Below are 18,547 nucleotides of genomic sequence, written 5' to 3' on the forward strand. Positions count from 1 at the left end.
GTAATCATCCTAATTCCGATTCAAACTAGATGGCCTTATGAATTGCAAACTAAAGGCAAACTTGTTTTATTTAGTAAGATGATTCTATAATAAAATCATTCAGTAGTAGTTTGATGCTCTCATAGTTGGGAGCACATATGTAACTTTTTGTAATAGTAACATTTGATCGTATAAATTAAGTACTATTTCTAACTGTGCAGTTTGCTACGTTGTTGTTTGTACACTAAGCATCGTCCTTTCACTGTTTTAGTAGTCACTACATATATATGGTCAGATGGAAGTAACTAACAAGGCCTCTGATTGATTGAAAAAAGTATATGGTATTCCGCGGTGTATATTTACCATGTAAAGTAATCTCCCATTGGTGTAAAATGTGTTGGATTTGTTTGAAAACTAACTTATTTCATAAAATAAAACTGTAATTCATGATCACTGGCTAAAATAACATGGAATGATGCATTTTGTGTGAGAAATATGCATGCTTTATCAGTAGAGCATTTTCATGAAAAATTAAAAAAAAGTAACTGCCAGACTATGCATGGGAAACGGAGTTCAAAGAAAAAAAGTGCCCAAAAGTGATGGTCAGCATGTCAATTCCTGCAGATTTTTGATAGTTCTTGGATAGTTCTTTCATCCTGAGTAGGTGGCATCAAAAGTTAAAAATTTAGAAAGGCCCATGACCGGAAACATTACAATGTGGACCTATGGAAATTGGGTTGGTTCCATATGACCATAATTATGCCTTGAACCTATAATTTATCGAAATTCACGACGTGAAGTTAACATATAGCACAAACAAATATGGCGGCCCCCAGGGCAGCTTCGTCCTGGAGGATTTGCCGACGTTATCGAGTATTTTTCTACTTTTGCTTCATAGCTTTATCAATTCAGATGTTTTTAGGTTATAGTTTTTATTCTTTAAATCAACAGGAACTTGATAAATTAAACCGCTGGAAATCAGATGTCGAGAAAATGTTGCAAACAGCTCCTTCACCGAAGTCGACACCAAATGCATCATCGGTGAGCAAAGCAATAAATATGTTAAGAATTTTTTTCAGTCATTGCAGAATCAGGGCTAGCGCTGGAATGGGCATTTTGAGCAAAATGCTAATTTTGGCTCAAGAAAGTTCAGAAATGGCTCAAAATCTTAAAAAACCCTACCCTAAGAATTAAAACCAGTCAATTTTTATTTAGGAAGTGTCTAGGGGTACGGATCCGTACCTCTAGACAAGCCTGTTAGGGGATTTCTTGGGGTACGGACCTCCGTTTTTCTAGAGATTAAGGGTCATTTACATTTCAAATTTTGTTGAAAATGAAATAACAATTAACATTTCATCAGAATTCACTTAACCTGGATCTAAATGGTTTACAGATAACAACATTCATCCGATTTGTTACATTTTCTTTCGGAACGTAAATAACCGAGGAACACCAAATAAATCACGAGGATTTGAACTGGCAGAAAAAAGATATAAAGATTAAACAAAATAATGTTAAATATGTTGGGGAAAACTATTTTTAATTGATAATTAACCCTTAGTGTATCTATGTTTTTCACACATTTGGAAGCCGTTACGAGATACCTGGGACGTTTTCACAAACAGTTTCTTTTACTTAATGTCGCTTTATTGATTATTAAACAATCAGTTCCGTGCCAATTATCATTATACCTTGTTAAATAACAAAATAAATTGGTGCATATTATTATGCCTAATTTATTTATTTATTAAAATTATTTATTTGCTGATCGAATTTCAAATAGAATTCATTTAAGGGCTAGATTCATTCATTAATCTAGCTGTTATCAACAGTTTATTTGACAACAAACTAATCGGCACAGAACAGTGTATTCATTTGGAGTTCCTCGGTTATTTAGGTTTTGAACGCCCGGTTTTGAAAGAGAAGGTAAACAATCGGGTGAACGCTGGTATCTGTAAACCAATTAGATCCAAGTTTTAAGTGAAGACTGGTTAAGACTTATTTGTTATTTCATTTTCAACACAATTTAAGAAATAAATAACCCTAAATCTCTAGAGAAAGGAGGTCCGTACCCCTAGAAAACCCCTAACAGGCTTGTCTTGAGGTACGGATCCGTACCTCTAGAATTTAGATTCTAGAGGTACGGATCCGTACCCCTAGACACTTCCTTTTATTTAATGTTATTTTGGACCAAAGAGTGCCAGCCCGTGACAAAACATGCAGTAAACAAGAGGCACAGTCCCTAGTCAAGGGACAATAAACCTGTGCCCTTGGGGGTAATTCAAAGCATCTCTCACAGTTTGTTTAGCTAAATTGGTACTGATCAATGAATATACAAAGAATGTTGAAAGGTAGTGTGTCTGATCTTTATTGTTCAAAAAAAGTTTAATTAGATAAAAGTATATCAAACGAGTAATTCATTATTGATGCCAGTAAGTATATGACAGAATATTTTTAGTTATTAATTTCTTGCTTGTCACTATGGCCGAGAAACGTAGTTCTGAATCAGGTAGTTTACCTCCTGCAAAGAAATCAAAATCTGTGAAAAGTGAATCTAGAACTCTAAATCCAGCTAAAAAATGGAAAACAGACTTTCCTTGGTTGCTTGTGGAATTTGTTGTATTTGAATGCAGGACTGTTTAACATTGTGAAACATTACAGCCATTACTTAGTTTGTGTGATTTATTTCAAAACAATAATTATTTCATTTTAAAAATTTTCCTTAGGATCACAATATAAATTATTCACTATTTCTTATAAGTATTCCATTTTAATGATTTTCATCAGGATCACAAATTCTACTTTACTTATAAGAATTTCATTTAAATCGCATAATCGCCCTTTTTATAATTATATTTCCATTATAATGATATTTCTTGTACAACATATTAATATCCAGACCATTTTTCACATGTTATGGAAACAAAATTTAATTTTGGCAAATACTTCCTACCCCTTTCTGCTGCAGTCGATGCATCTGAAATATCTTAAAGCCAAAAAGCTTCAGGGGGCAAAGCACCCTGTGAACCCCACCAAAGTCTTGTTGTGGATACACGAACGGGCATGCGAACCTCTTCAATCCGCGGCTTAAAAATTTGGCTCAATTTTTAGCTCACCTGAGCACGAAGTGCTCAAAGGTGAGCTTTAGTGATCACCCTGTGTCCGGCGTCCGTCGTCAACAATTTCACTGTTAACACTCTAGAGGTCACATTTTTGGCCCAATCTTAATGAAACTTGGTCAGAATGTTACCCTCCATAAAATCTTGGACGAGTTCTATATTGGGTCATCTGGGGTCAAAAACTAGGTCACCAGGTCAAATCAAAGGAAAAGCTTGTTAACACTCTAGAGGTGACAATTTTGACCCAATCTTAATGAAACTTGGTCAGAATGTTACCCTCAATAAAATCTTGGATGAGTTCGATATTGGGTCATCTGCGGTCAAAAACTAGGTCACCAGGTCAAATCAAAGAAAAAGCTTGTTAACACTTTAGGGGTCACATTTTTGGCCCAATCTTAATGAAACTTAGTCAGATTGTTACACTTAATAAAATCTTGGACGAGTTTGATATTGGATCACCTGGGGTCAAAAACTAGGACACCAGGTCAAATCAAAGGAAAAGCTTGTTAACACTCTAGAGGTCACAATTTTGGTCCAATCTTAATGAAACTTGGTCAGAATGTTATCCTTAAAAAAGTCTTGGACAAGTTTGATATTTGGTCATCTGGGATCAAAAACTAGGTCACCAGGTCAAATCAAAGGAAAAGCTTGTTAACACTCTAGAGGTCACATTTTTGGCCCAATCTTAATGAAACTTAGTCAGAATGTTACCCTTAATTGAATCTTTGATGAGTTTGATATTGGGTCACCTGGGGTTAAAAACTAGGTCACCAGGTCAAATGAAAGGAAAAGCTTGTTAACACTCTAAAGGTCACATTTTTGGCCCAATCTTAATGAAACTTTTTTAATCTGTGTCATACAGTACCGTCTTATTCAGTTGTTCATGTTGTTAGCAAGTACTTTTCTTAAATGTTTGAATTTCAAATTTGTTGTGCCGAATAATGGCAAACATTGATTGGCTGAAACAACTCTAAGTAGAGATTTCATGTGTGCATGCTGTCCAAATAAACTATTTATGGTAATAAGGTATGTGTTTCAAGTTTGTTTTCTTTAGCACTTGAAGCAGATATTTGGTGATAGGCATCAGCCTGAAACAAAATTGGGACAAAGTGAAGTTGACAGACAGGTGAGAAAACCTGCAGATGATGTGAATAAGCTAACAGAGGTTGTCAAAAAGAAGTCTGATTGCACGAAGTTATCCACGAAGGAGGCATTGTCAGCATACTCTAGGGCAACAACAGACTCGTGTAAACAGGAGATTCTGGACATTGTCTGTAGCTATGAGCAACGCACACTTTATCCATCTTCACTCCCAAGACTTTGTCATGTCAAAGGTTGGTATTTTTTGTTCGGTCTGATGGTTATGATAGCTCTAATGAGTTTGTGCTGCATTAATAAAAAACACAATGTGCTACATGCGGAGCTGCATTTGTTCATTTTAAGTTTAGTCACTTGATTGTATCTTGTTTCTATATATATCTTATCCCAGTTACACAGCTTTCCTCCTGATGCTAAGCTTTGTAAAACCACATTAAACTTATATAATAATTTAGTACTTTGTTATTTTGTCTCTTTGTTTATTTCATGTATATACCAAAAATATAATACACAATTCCAACATTGCCTTCAGTCACACTGATCATCTATGTCAATGATACTTTTAGAATAGTTTACATGTCTGAATGGTATATACTGTTTTCTTGTTACAAGCAAGGGACCCTGTGGTAAATACCTCTTTTTTTGTTTTTGCAGGCAAGGAACCCTTTGGTAAATACTTCGGATGTTTCAAAGATAATCAGAAGGACAGAGATGTGCCAAACTTCAGTGAACAGTTTCCAAAAGATAATTCTCCAGAAAAATGCACCAACTTCTGTCTGACTGGAAGTAAGTGTTCTGTACTTTGAAAATAATTCTTTAAAATGGCTGTAACCTACTATTTTACACTCTGCTATCATTTCACATGACTTTTTTTGTATACCTAAACAGTAGTTACTATTCGAGGTAATTGTTGAGAGCTGCACACCAAACTACATGTTCTGAAACTGTCTGGCTTTTGAATTCATTTATTTCCAAATGATCTTGGTTGTTCAGTCATAGGAAAAGGGAGGTGAAAATCATTTTTAGCTCTCTGAATTTTGAAAAAAAAGTCTGAGGTATTGTCGTCACTTGATTTGTTGGTGTTGGTCTGCCTTTTCTCGAAAACCATAAGAACAAAATCTGATTCTTTGAAACTGCACACTTGTTTATCATAATTAGTTGATTGTGCAGGCCAAGTGACTTTGTAGGCCAAGAACAATAACTCTAACCTGCCTTTTGTCAGAATTATGGCCATTTTTGTACCGTACTTAAAAATTCTGAACTTTTGCTCTTTTCTTACATACTGACCAACACTTGCAGATTAGCAATGACACCTTGTTCAAACTTGCATTTCTAATGAATTTCAATGAAATATGAGATTTTCTGATGAAGACATAAAAGTCGAATCTATTAAGAATGTGTTGCCTGGTAATTTTAAATCCTTTTGATCTATTAATGAAATACACAGTAACTGTTGTTAATGCAAATATTGAACTAGTATACAAATATGTAATACAATATTTATATCATTCGGTATCAAGTTTATGCATATGCTTAAAAACTAAAATCACCGCCAGTGGACATCTGTCATGCAGTAACTGTCCAGTGAGCATCAATAAGAGTAAATGATCAGATGATAAAGTTTGGAACAAACTCATTACATGACCAAACTCTAATTGACCACTTTAAAACAATAATTATGTCTCCCACCACACAGTGGTGTGGGAGACATATTGATTTACTCCTGTCTATGTGTGTGTGTGTCTCTCTGTCTGTCACAAAGTTTGTCCGCACTCGAACATTTCTCATCCGATCTTCACCAAACTTGAACAAAATGTGTTTGCCAATAAGTGCTCGGCCAAGTTCGATAACTAGCCAAATCGGCCCAGGCACTTTGGAATTATGGCCTTTGGATTACCAAAAAACACTCAGATTTCTTGCGCATTTTTGATCTCAAAAGGACCCCTATACTACTTTTAAAAGTAGTATAGGGATCCTTTTGAGGTCAAAAAAACGCATGCGCATGTGCTCTAAATAAACAGTATATAAAGACTGACTTACTATTTAGATGATTTGGCAGTTGTGGGACACATGTGCTTTTCTCAAAAGCAGCTCTAGTTTATATTGTGAAAACAAAGTATAAAGAAATACTACCTATAATACACAAATTGTTTATTATCCTTTGACAGCCATATGACTGTATTTGTTTATATCGTTCAAATATTTTTTTTAATGATTGTTTAATATATACAGGCAAGGCATTCCAGATTTGCATAGCAGAATACATTCATGTACTTTTGACATTTTATATTTGATCACAAACAGTATTGTTTTTTAACCAGATTTTTTTGAAGTTGAAAACCTCAATTTACCTGGTTATAAGATTGATAGTTTTTGTCGAGCCCGCTTGCAGAAGTGAAGACATAGTTGTCCAAATGTCTGTTCGGTGTATGTGCGTGCGTGTGTGCGTCCGTCCGGATTTGTTTGTCCGGACCATAACTTTGACTTGCATGGAGCAATCTTGTTTATATTTGGTATGAATGTTAACCTCAGTGAGACGGAGTGTCGTGTGCAAATCCCAGGTTCCTATCTCAAAGGTCAAGGTCACACTTACAGGTCAAAGGTCAAATTCAAAAATGACTGTCCGGAGCATTTCTTCTTCATGCATGGAGAGATTTTGATGTTACTTGGCACAATTGTTCACCATCATGAGACAGAGTGTCATGCGCAAGAACCAGGTCCCTAGGTCTAAGTTCAAGGTCACACTTAGAGGTCAAAGGATACAAAAATGACAACTTTGTCCGGAGCATTTCTTCTTCTTGCATGGAGGGATTTTGAAATAACTTGGCACAAATGTTCACCACCATGAGATAGAGTGTCATGCACAAGAACCAGGTCCCTAGGTCTAAGGTCAAGGTCACACTTAGAGGTAAAAAGTCAGATACAAGAATGACTTTGTCTGGAGCATTTCTTTTTGATGCATAGAGGGATTTTGATGTAACTTGGCACAATTGTTCATCATCATGCGACGGAGTGTCATGCGCAAGATCCTAGATTTACTTCCCTTTGTTGTTACTATAAATAGCTTATATTTGTAACTTTTTTATAACTGGTCGTAGGGAAAAATCAAGACCACTTTTCTGTAGTACAACATGCATGTTCATCCAGTTTTCGGGTGTATTTTGACCTATCTCTCCTGTTGCAGATTTTTATGTGGACTTAGAATTTTTTATTATATTTTTTAAATTTTTTTTTAAATTTTTTTTTTAGATTTACGTTCCTTTGTTGTTGCTTTAAATAACTTATATTGTAACTTTTTGCAATCTCTTTTTTGTTTGGCATAAATGTTTGCCTCAGTGAGACAAGGAGTGTCATGTACAACTCCCAGTCCTTTTGACAGCTGGCAGGCATATTGCCTGTGGGCATCTAGTGTTTGGTTTGGGGTTATGGATGTGTGGGTGGAAGATTTCAATTACATTTTAAGAACCAGATGTTTGAGTTGAGATCTTGAAATGAAACTCAAGTTGGCAGTAGCTTATACATGTACATTGTAGTAAAACCAAGGTTGCAATAGCATTTTAAGCGGTTGAGTAAATTATGGAAAGTGCAAAATGTTATTATGTGCATTTTGCATGTATATAGGTTATATGTATGCCGGAGTTCAGTACAAGGATGAATGCTGGTGTGGTAACAGTCACGGCAAGTATGGCCTGCTACCTGAGACGTCCTGCAGTAGTGTCTGCCCTGGTAATTCCTCAGAGACATGTGGCGGTTACAACTCGCAGAGGATCTTCAGCACAGGATTACCAGGTGAATATAACTACTGTACTATCCGTTTGTCAGTCTTATTATGGGAGTGCGAGTGTAATGACATAACGTAATAGGTTCTACTATGGCTGAGTATATGAAGTTACGGTCTTTTAATCAACATGCTGCCACTAGTATGGGTTCAAACCTCAGTTAAGGCGTTGATATTTTTAAGGAAGTTATAATATAGGTGACTTGTGGAAACTCAGAGGTTTTGTGCAGGGGTCAAGACTAAAAAAGTTCCAGGCACATGTGTTCTTGCCCTTACTTTAAAAAATGGAAAATATAACTGTATGATTAAACCATGCTTATCTGACTTAATACCCAACAAGGTATTATAATTATATTTTACTTTAACACAAAAAGTATTATCATTAGTGAACTTGTAATGTCTTCCTAATTTACTTTGACTCTGCAAGAGAAATTTGAAGCATGCTGATTTGATATTGGATATGTGATTTTGAATTTAATAAAACACTCAATAGATATTTTTGTTCTGTCTTGGGGCTGCATATATATTTTCTTTTTCTCCTGTCTTGAAAGAAAATGCAAAAGTAGACTTGTTCTCAAACATGTTTTTATATTTTAATTTGAACAGAGAAGAAATCTATCAAGGCAGAGTTAGTGTATAACTTTGATTTAGTCAGGGACCTTACCCGTGTGAGAATAGTGTTTGTTCTGACGGTGAACGGACGGGCAGTAAGACAGGTCCGCAGACTGATAAATACCCTGTATGATCCAAATCATTATTTCTACATCCATGTAGACAGTGTAAGTTCTCCTTAGACTCTTTTCTATTTATTGTGCCATTCACTTTGTTTTAGAGCTTTCCTTTTGGGTTGGCGAAGTTTTAAATAAAAAAACCCCATCTTGCTGACTTTCCAATGCTGTATGCTTCTAACTGTGTATATACATGGATAAAATAATGCCAGAGAAACATGAGAGGTCTTCCTCCACCTTTATAGCAGAAAAATTCACACATGACATTAACCATTTCCCTGCTAAATTTCTAAAATGGACTGGTCTGTCATTCAATTTGGGCAGTTCCATTTATTATTCAAAGGGATGTTTACAAAAATTTACTGACTGAATAGTGACCAGTGCAGACCAAGATGAGCCTGCAAGGATGATCACAAAGGCATAGTCACTTGCCGCCAGCAGACTAAAGGTTAAAATCCAACAAGAGATCAATCCAAGCCATGTAGAGAGGGTATTATATGATGTAATTATGATAATTGTACTTCTGTATTACAAAGAAAGTATTTTAGATAGAAAAATATTCAGTTGTTGGAATTCAGTACTTAGGATGCCACTGAAAGTTTAAGCTATGAACATGATGAAATTTAGGGGTTGAGGGCCCTCTTGTTTTTACTGAATATTATTATGCCTTGTATTTAAATAGTTGAAAAGTTTCTGTTATAATTGACATATGTAATTAAATCAAATTATTGCAGATTATCTGTATTATTTAAAGTTTACCCATTTACAGATTAATGAGCTTATCAAATAACATATTTCTAAGTTATTTAATTAATTCTTTCTAGTATACACTAATAATAACGACTTTATTTTATGAGGACACTAATGACATGTCATTATGGCAGGTTGTATAAATAGCACTTGTCCAATAACATATTACTATAGCAATTGCTAAATTGTTGTAGCGCTATCATTATACATGTAGTTATAGAACATTTGATGAGTTTCTAATGAAATTCAGTTTTGTGGTATGAGAGAGCAGTGAAGTGAACCCAATGATTATCTAAATTCATAAGGTCAGTAAGTGACCTGTATTTTTTTTCTAGTTTTGAAGTTCTACTGGTGTTAATATCCAATTAACAGTCAGAGATTTTTAGATTTTTGACTTTCTTATTAGCTTGCCATCACAAGTCACCAGAGCTATTGCAATATCCCTGGCGTAGGAGTTGTGCATAGATACCTCATTAATGATTCCCAGCAATCTTCTAACTTGGTTATTCTAATCACAGCTGAGTTGAACTTCATGCATGCCTACCCCTTGATAACATCAACTGAATGACAGGTTCTACAACTCTTACTTTCATTTTGATGAAATCAATTTTTTATGAAGTCATGTCTCTTTTTGTTCTTAGCCATTTTTTCTATACAGTCCTGTTTGCATTTGTCTGCAGGTAAGTATCTCTGTTACTACATATTTCGTTTTTACACACTTCTTTGCAGTAATGATATCAGCTGAATCATACAGGTCGCATAAGTCTTTTCTCTTATTTTGATCAAATTATGCCCCTTTGCACTTAGCCATTTTTCTCTCTTTTTCAACAATATTCTGTTTGTAATTGTCAGCGAGCTATTAACCCCAGTATTGGCCAAATGAATAATTTACTTAGTGTACAAACATAACAGCTTTTTTCCCTGGTGAAATACATGGATAATTGAGTTAAAAAATATTGACTGGGTGCTTAGCTTAACTATAAACTGTTACAGCATTCAATAAATGAAACATAGAATTTAAGAAAGAAGAAAAAAGGTAAAAAATGAATAAGAATAATACACTGCACAAAATGTAGGTGACTGCAAAAGCTTATCTTTTTCACAAATTGTCTGACTTTAATAGCTTACTGGTAAAGTTTCTCAATAAAAAATGGTCTTTATAAAAAGAATAATCTGTGGTGGTAACCATGTGAAAAAATTCATGTGAACATAGTGAAAACAATTCTAAGCATGTGAATAATGAGAGAGAATGTAAATGTACTTTATAATTTACTTAATTGTCTGTTCATTATATTTGACATTTCTCTATTGTATTTCATCATTACAGTGCAAATAGTGGACCATTCTGCCTTTGTGACCAGCACAGACAAAGATCTGTGCAGGCTGATCATGGTCTGCAGTGTTCGCTATTCAATTAGTAAATTTTCAGTGAACATCCCTTCGATTTATAAATGGTATTGCTTTAATTGAATGATGGACCAGTCCATTTTAAAAATTTAGCAGGCTACAGGTTACCGTTAATGTCAGTTTAGTTATCCACTTATTGCAGTGAGATAATGGTTTGATATTTCTCATGCTAAGTTTCTAAAGCGGACTGGTCCATCATTCAATAACTGGAAAAACTGTTTTCCAATAGCTGTCAGATGTACAAGATGGTTACCTGTAATCAGAAGATCGCAGTGACCTCGAGGATGGAAAAGAGCCCTTTATATACCAAGTTAAATTTGAAAGGCCTTCATGGGGGCATATATGTATTTTTGAAACAGCTCTGGTTCACATACTAACAATATAAGATTAAATTTCATGTTTCTTTGCTTTTTAGTTAAATTTCATTGTTAATAACTATTACAGAGGTCAGAATACATGTACCGTGAGCTGTTACCACTTGAAGAGAAGTTGCACAATGTGAGACTTTCAAAAGAGAGATTTGCTACTATTTGGGGTGGAGCCAGTCTATTGCAGGCTCATTTGACTTTCATGAAATGTCTCCTTGAAATGTCAGACTGGCATTGGGATTATTACATCAACCTGAGTGAGAGTGATTACCCTATCAAGTAAGTTGAGAACCAGTCTGCTTTAAAGTGTTAGACAGGTACCCCGATTATTAAATCACCTAAAATGATAATAAGAGTCAGTATGCAGTCATTTCAAAGTTTTCCATATTTAGACATTGGCACTACACACATGAGTTAATTGATTAGTAAGTTAGGTTATCTAGCAGATTTAAGTATTTATTTGTGGTTTTACTAGCTGCTACTTAGACTCATATGTGTTTATTACTGGAAACGTATTCTTAGATATGAAATGCTGGTATTGAGAGTTGTCATCAGTAATCCAGTAGTGGCCTTGCAGGGCTTTTCCCCTATAAATCTACCTCTCCCATATCAGAAAGTATGTTTTTTCCCCAATTCTGAACTTAAATTCCCTTATGATTATTAACTTTTAGTGTTATTGCTGTTTTAAACAACAGTGATTATATACTGTTGAACAATTATTAAAATGCAACCCCACATTTGGAAATATCATACACAAAAAGTAACTTTACATACATTATGGTAATTTTCAATTTTTCCCAATTAAGGCAATTTGTAAGAATTTTTTATCCCAATTCCATCGGTGTTGGTGGCATTCCTAAAATGTGATTTTCAGCCATTGATGTTATCATGCATCCCCTCCAATTTTAAGTCAAACAAGTCACAGGGCTCTAGCCAGGATTTTCTGAAGGCATGTTGCAGAAGGATATTTTTTGACGATCAAAGGGGTGGGTGCGGGAGGGGTGTCCCCTCCAGCATGGGGGGTATGGGGGTCACCCCAGAAAATTTTGTGTTACTACAACTCATTTTGGTGCATTCTGGTGCATTTCAGAGTGAAAAACATAGTGGTATTTTCAGTGATTAATAAGCATCATTTACATGTACAACAAGAAAAGATATCAGGTCATAAAAATCCTATGGAGTTATTTGCTGAATGACAAAAGTTCATCAATTTTAAGTTGCTAAAAATGTTCATTTACTATTTATTGTACATAAAACAACACAATTTAACACTGCACACAGATCTATTTGTATTTTAAAGTTGATGTCTTCTATTTCTGCGGTGTTTATTTGCTGAACTTATCCATTTTAAGTTTTTGAAAATGTCAACTGTTTGTTGTACATACATGTAAAACAACACAATCAGAGACTGTCATCCAGGGAAACGCTGGTTTCCATTTTGGATCAGTGGCCATTTGGCGTGGCTGGGAGGGATTCTGAAATTGTGACCGGGGCCTCCGTGGCCGAGTGGTTAAGGTCGCTGGCTTCAAATCACTTGCCCCTCATCAATGTGGGTACGAGCCTCACTCGGGGCGTTGAATTCTTCATGTGAGGTTCTTCATGTGAGGAAGCCATCCAGCTGGCTTACGGAAGGTCGGTGGTTCTACCAAAGTGTCCGTTCGTGTTGAAATAATGCACGGAGGGTATTTCAAACTTTTCTCTACAAGTTCTATTTTGAAAGTGACAACAAAAAACATTAATTCTTGCATTGTCTTTTCGATATTCCGCCCGAGAAAACACATTTCATACATGTGAAAAACATTAATATTACGGCGATAATTGTTCAAAAGCATTTTACCGTGTTGCACAATTTTTGACTTAATTCCTTACATTGTCTTTCCTTGATTGCGAAAAACATTCGGACGATAATTGTTGAATCATCTGTCATTATATCTAATAACATGTATAATCTTAAAACTTGCGAAAACAGTCACTTTCATGTACACATCACAAGATGCCGCCTGTCAAAGGATTTAAAGGCGGAGCTACGATGAAATTTACGTCACACGTTCCACATATAGGAAGCTGTCATTGGTTTATCGGTTATCTTAACTGGCATCGCTTTACCTAAACTATCGGGTAGCACGTGGAAGGTTTTCGAATACACTATCGAATTAATCGGGGTGTTTATTGGGATGATTTTATGACATGTCGCTTCGGCAATTAAGGGATGACGGGGGAAATAAGGGATGTCGAATATACAACTCAAAGTCTGAAGGCATGTTGCACGCGACAGGCGATAATAGCCTGGGGGGAACCCTGTCAAGAATTTACAGCCCTTGCATTTGGAAGATGAAAAATGTTCCTATATATTGAAAACCTTTTTGTATTTTTAGTTCTTATTCAAATAAGCATTTATAAATTTCAAATATGCAACTTCTAGTTTACTTACTTACAGAACTGTGGAGTCACTGACAGTTTTTCTCACAAGATACAGAGGAAACAATTTCTTGAAATCCAATGGAAGGGAGACGCCAACGTAAGACTTTTTATGCATATTTCTATGTTTAATATGTGAAAATGAGAGGTGCTGTGCAAAAATGTGTATATTTCTGTGACAATTTGATAACATTGTGTTAGGAGTCATTTCCGTCCTCCACCTCTTGAGTCATGTGAAGAAGGTAGCAGTCACTTATTGAGAACAGCTTAATGCTAGTACAGAATCCAGGAACACTGGTTAGGTTAACTGCCTGCTATATCATTTCAAAAGATGAGACCCCAAGCGATAAATAAAGATTAACTTTTAGTTTTCCAATTCAAGCTTTTGTGGTCTTTATGACTGTATCCTCAATACTGTATACATAGAAAAGTTTGCAGATTTTGCAAAGAAAAAAAGAATAGCAAAAATATCAGTAAATTTTACATTCACCTAGACAAACCAAAGTAAAACTAAACAAACTTAGCTTTTGTATGTCAGTTTTCGAAGAGTCGCAAATATTGCTACCTCCAAAACATCTTGCTAACTTTTTCACCTTCGAATATATTCAGTTATACAGTATAAAAGAATTACATTTCAGATTTATCAAGAAACAGGGTCTGAATTGGCTGTTCCATGAATGTGACAATCACCTATGGAGACTGGGTAAATGTGAACTACCACTGGGAATACAGGTTGATGGTGGCAGTGACTGGATTGGTCTGTACCGAGACTTTGTACAGTACTCTTTAACGTCCACCGATACTCTCATCACTGGATTGAAACAATTCTACAAATATACCTTGCTTCCAGTAGAGGTTTGTGTGATTTTTATTGGCTCTGCACTTAACCTTTACCCTGCTAAATTTCTAAAATGGACTTGTCCATCATTTATTTGGGCTGGACCCTTTATTATTCAAAGGAGTGTTCAGTGAAGATTTACTGACTGAATAGCGAACAGTGCAGACCATGATCAGACTGCACGGATGCAAGCGCAGAATGAACTTGCCGCCAGCAGGCTATAGGTTCAATGATGATTTATAACACATATGCAAATATTCTTATATATGTAATCAATTAAATCTGATAATGGTCAGGCATTGAACTTGCTTGAAACTGTAACTCCAGATTATTTACCAATTCTGGTTAATCAGTGAGTTCTATGTGTTCTTTACAGATATAATCCATGTATTCTTGTTAAACAGTGAATTACAGTATGTATGTGTCTTACAGAGGTATTACTATTTCAGTCATTTTTCCATGTCCTGTTGTTGAACAGTGAATTTTGTGAGTCATGGATTGACAATAACCTTCACTTAACCAACTGGAAACGTAAACAGGGCTGTAAATGTCAGCATAAGAAACAAGTAGACTGGTGTGGCTGCTCACCAAATGACTTCAAAATGGAAGATCTAGACAGACTGCTGGTGAGTATTTAGCTCATTAGAGCACGAAGTGTTCAAAGGCAGCTCTCTTGACCAGTCATTGTCTGGCATCCGTCATCTTGCAGTGTTAATTGTCTGTCAACATTTGCCTTGTTAACACTCATAGAGTCCACACTTAAAGTTTGAAATTTATGAGAATTAGTCAGAATGTTTGTCTTGATGACCTCTAGTCAAGTTCAAATCTTGGTCGTGAGGGGTCAAATACTAGGTCAACAGTACAAATCAAAGGAAAAACTTGTTAACAGTCTAGAGGCCACAGTTGTAACTCAATCCTTATGAAACTTGATCAGAACGGGGCATCATTACAGTCTTACCATAAAGGCATACACAAATTATGTAATACATTGGACAGTCTTACCAAAAAAACATATACAAATTATGTAATCCATTGGAAAGTCTTACCATAAAGACATATTTGATAAAAGACAAAGTCGCCATATGACCTATCATGTGTCGGTGCAACGTTAAATAAAAAAAAAAAAAGGTAAAAGACCTTGTGTCTGAAATCATTCATCCTCCTCTTCTGATAGATTCAGGTGGGGAAGTTTGCAGTTACTTGCGGAGAACAGGTTTGTCCTGGTACAGAACCAAGGACACTGGTTAGGTTAACTGCCCGCCGTTTCATAACCGAAATACATGATGTACTGTTAAAAAATGGTGTTAAACCCAAAACAAACAAACAGTTACTAAAAATTTACTGACTGAATAGTGGATAGTGTAGACCAAGATCAGCCTGCATGGATGTGGATGTGCAGGCTGAGCTTGGTCTGCCCAAGTCGCAAAGGCATAATCACTTGCCAGCAACAGGCTAAAGGTTAAAATCTTACAAAAATTGTCATTACTCAGACTGGTAAGTCATATTTTGTATTCATTCTTTTGTTTTCTCTATCATTTATAGCATTTCAGTTTTAATTCAGTATCATTTACTGTAAAATCATTTAATTTCTTGGGCATGAAATTTTGTGGTTTTGGTCAAAATGGCAATTTTGTAGGGATATGAATTTGTCAATTTAAACTTTCGAACATAATATGAATGGGAATTTTATTTTTTGTTGGGATTAAATTTTGTGGATTGACTAAACCATGAAATCCTTGAAAATTAGTCCCCCATGAATATTAATGATTTCACAGTACTTTTGAAGTTTAACTATGGAAAGTAAAATCAGTTGGTATGTATTGACTGAAAACATATGTGATTGATTTAGATGAGTCATTACTGTATATCATAAAGTAAATAAAACTTGATTTTACTAGAACATATTTCTTCAGATTTACTGAGTGTGCAAATTAAAAAAAAATTTCTTATCTTCTTTTCTTCAGACATACAAAGGGAAAGTTGCATTCTTTGCAAGAAAGTATGAGCCAGTGGTAAGCCAGGAAATAATCAACAGTGTTGACAATTTCATGGGTCGCGATATATCAGGTAAAGTTGTGAGAAAATTTGAATTGGTGATATCCAATGAGATTTTGAGGTAGAAATAGTGCAGCCCAGTAGCTCTGTCGGTAGAGCATCAGAACGGTATCCGAAGTCCTGGGTACGAGTCCCGGTCTGGCTGCACATTTTTCTCACCCTTTGGACATTTGGCGTCCAACATGGGACTGTGAGTAAATATACTTTGAGATCATGTTTACCTTGTTCTCTATCCTATTAGAAATTTGAGGATGAATTTCATATAGCGGGGGAGTAGGTTGCTGTATAGGACTTGAATACTGAAATGGGGAGAAAATGTGTAGGCTGCCAGAATGCATGGTTGATAGAACATGGGAACGGTATTCTGAAGCCCGGGTTGGAGTCCCTGTCTGGCTGCATATTTTTCTCACCCTATGATATTTGGCGCCAAGCAGGGAACTGTGACTGAATATATTCTGAGATTATGTTGTTCTCTATCCCATTAGAAATTCGAGGACAAATTTCATATAGCAGGGGAGTATGTCACGGTATAGGAATTGAATATCAAAATGGGGAGAAAATGTGTAGGTGGCTGGGTAGCTCAGTTGGTAGAACATCGGAACAGTATTCAAAGACCCCATGTCTGCACATTTTTCTCACCCTGTCACATATACATAGATTTTGCATAGACCTGAGGATGGGTATGAGGGATTGGTGGTGTTCAAATTATCCTAAGATTGAGCGAGAGGTCTGACTGTATCTCTAAGAAAATTATTTCAGTTAACCACTTTGACATTACCTTATTGGTATTGTACACAATCAGATGTTTCATCCATGGTATTGTCCGTAATTAGATGTTTCATCCATGGTATTGTACGTAATCAAATGTTTTATTCAGATCTTCCAGGACTAAACCGTTACTGGCACAATGATTATCACTACAAGGATCAGGTAGACTGGAAGGCTGACCTCTGGTTGACCTTTGCTGGGTCGTTTGTGAGACACAATCAGCAGGTTCTTGGATCAGCAACCTCACAGTGCACCATGTCTGACATTTTCATTATAGAATCTCATGTGCTGAATCTTGCTGATAGTTTCCACAGGTAATAATTTATCCAAATTTACATCTGAAAAAAAATGTTTGTCATTTCAATTCTCAATATTTACTTGTAATTTTATATGTTTCACTTGTAAACTTTATATTTTTATATGTCCCTAATAGTTACTTTTACACATGGTAGACCTTTTGACAGAGAAAACATACTAGTCAGATTTGGCTAGTCTGGTTGACCACTACTCAAGGCATCAATATTACTTTATTGATTTTTATATTGTAAAAAGAACTCTTTTTCCAGTTCCTTTTTACATACTCATGTAACACCAGTGGAGATGGGTGGGTGGTTGCAGTCCATAAAAATTATCAGCTCTCAAACTTGAGCAGTTGTTATCCAGTGTCCATGGAATTTCGTACCAATATTTGTGGGCATAAAATCTCAATCTGATTACCATTTGTATCCTGTAAGTCTGTGGAATTTCAGCTCTTGAATTATAAAAAATCGCAAAAATTGACAGTCACTTCTCTAACTCGAGCAGTTCTTATCCATTCATCAGACTTGGTTGCAACTAGTCTGTGTGTAGTGTATGACAACTTCTGTATAATTACATTTACTTTACAGATATCTTGTGAAATACAATGTCACATTACCAGGGAGAAGTGTTCCTGTGACGTTAGAGAGTCAGTATAGCTATAAACAGCATTATAGAATTATAGACCCTCTTGGACCAATAGGACGCCTTCAAAATCTAGAGGTAGTGTTACAGAAACTTCAGAGTCACAATATCTTTATCTTTATGCTTAAGTGATGTTATCAGTTGTCTTTCTTTTATTTAAATGAAGGATTTTATGCTTATACATGATTATAAATGAATTTTTAATATACTTCGTTAAAGTAACTTAAGTTGTGGCATTCCATTATTTATAAGTATGAATAGATTAGGTTAAATTCAGTTGTAGTAAAAGGTGCTCCTTT

General features: G+C 35.5%; 1 protein-coding gene across 1 annotated transcript in view; it reads left to right on the forward strand.

Moving 5' to 3' along the window:
- Positions 1-773: 773 nt before the first annotated feature.
- LOC123564947 (xylosyltransferase 2-like) overlaps positions 774-18,547 on the forward strand; it is a 30,718-nt gene continuing 12,944 nt past the window's right edge. Inside the window, exons 1-12 of the mRNA XM_045358876.2 lie at positions 774-1,020; positions 4,153-4,432; positions 4,851-4,982; positions 7,818-7,985; positions 8,581-8,753; positions 11,304-11,506; positions 13,665-13,745; positions 14,284-14,500; positions 14,933-15,109; positions 16,448-16,550; positions 17,416-17,620; positions 18,194-18,326. Of these exons, the coding sequence (XP_045214811.2) occupies positions 802-1,020; positions 4,153-4,432; positions 4,851-4,982; positions 7,818-7,985; positions 8,581-8,753; positions 11,304-11,506; positions 13,665-13,745; positions 14,284-14,500; positions 14,933-15,109; positions 16,448-16,550; positions 17,416-17,620; positions 18,194-18,326 (2,091 nt within the window). The 5' untranslated portion in view covers positions 774-801. The remainder of the gene's footprint in view (positions 1,021-4,152; positions 4,433-4,850; positions 4,983-7,817; positions 7,986-8,580; positions 8,754-11,303; positions 11,507-13,664; positions 13,746-14,283; positions 14,501-14,932; positions 15,110-16,447; positions 16,551-17,415; positions 17,621-18,193; positions 18,327-18,547) is intronic.

This window comes from Mercenaria mercenaria, chromosome 2, assembly GCF_021730395.1.
Source record: "Mercenaria mercenaria strain notata chromosome 2, MADL_Memer_1, whole genome shotgun sequence".
Lineage (NCBI taxonomy): Eukaryota > Metazoa > Mollusca > Bivalvia > Venerida > Veneridae > Mercenaria > Mercenaria mercenaria.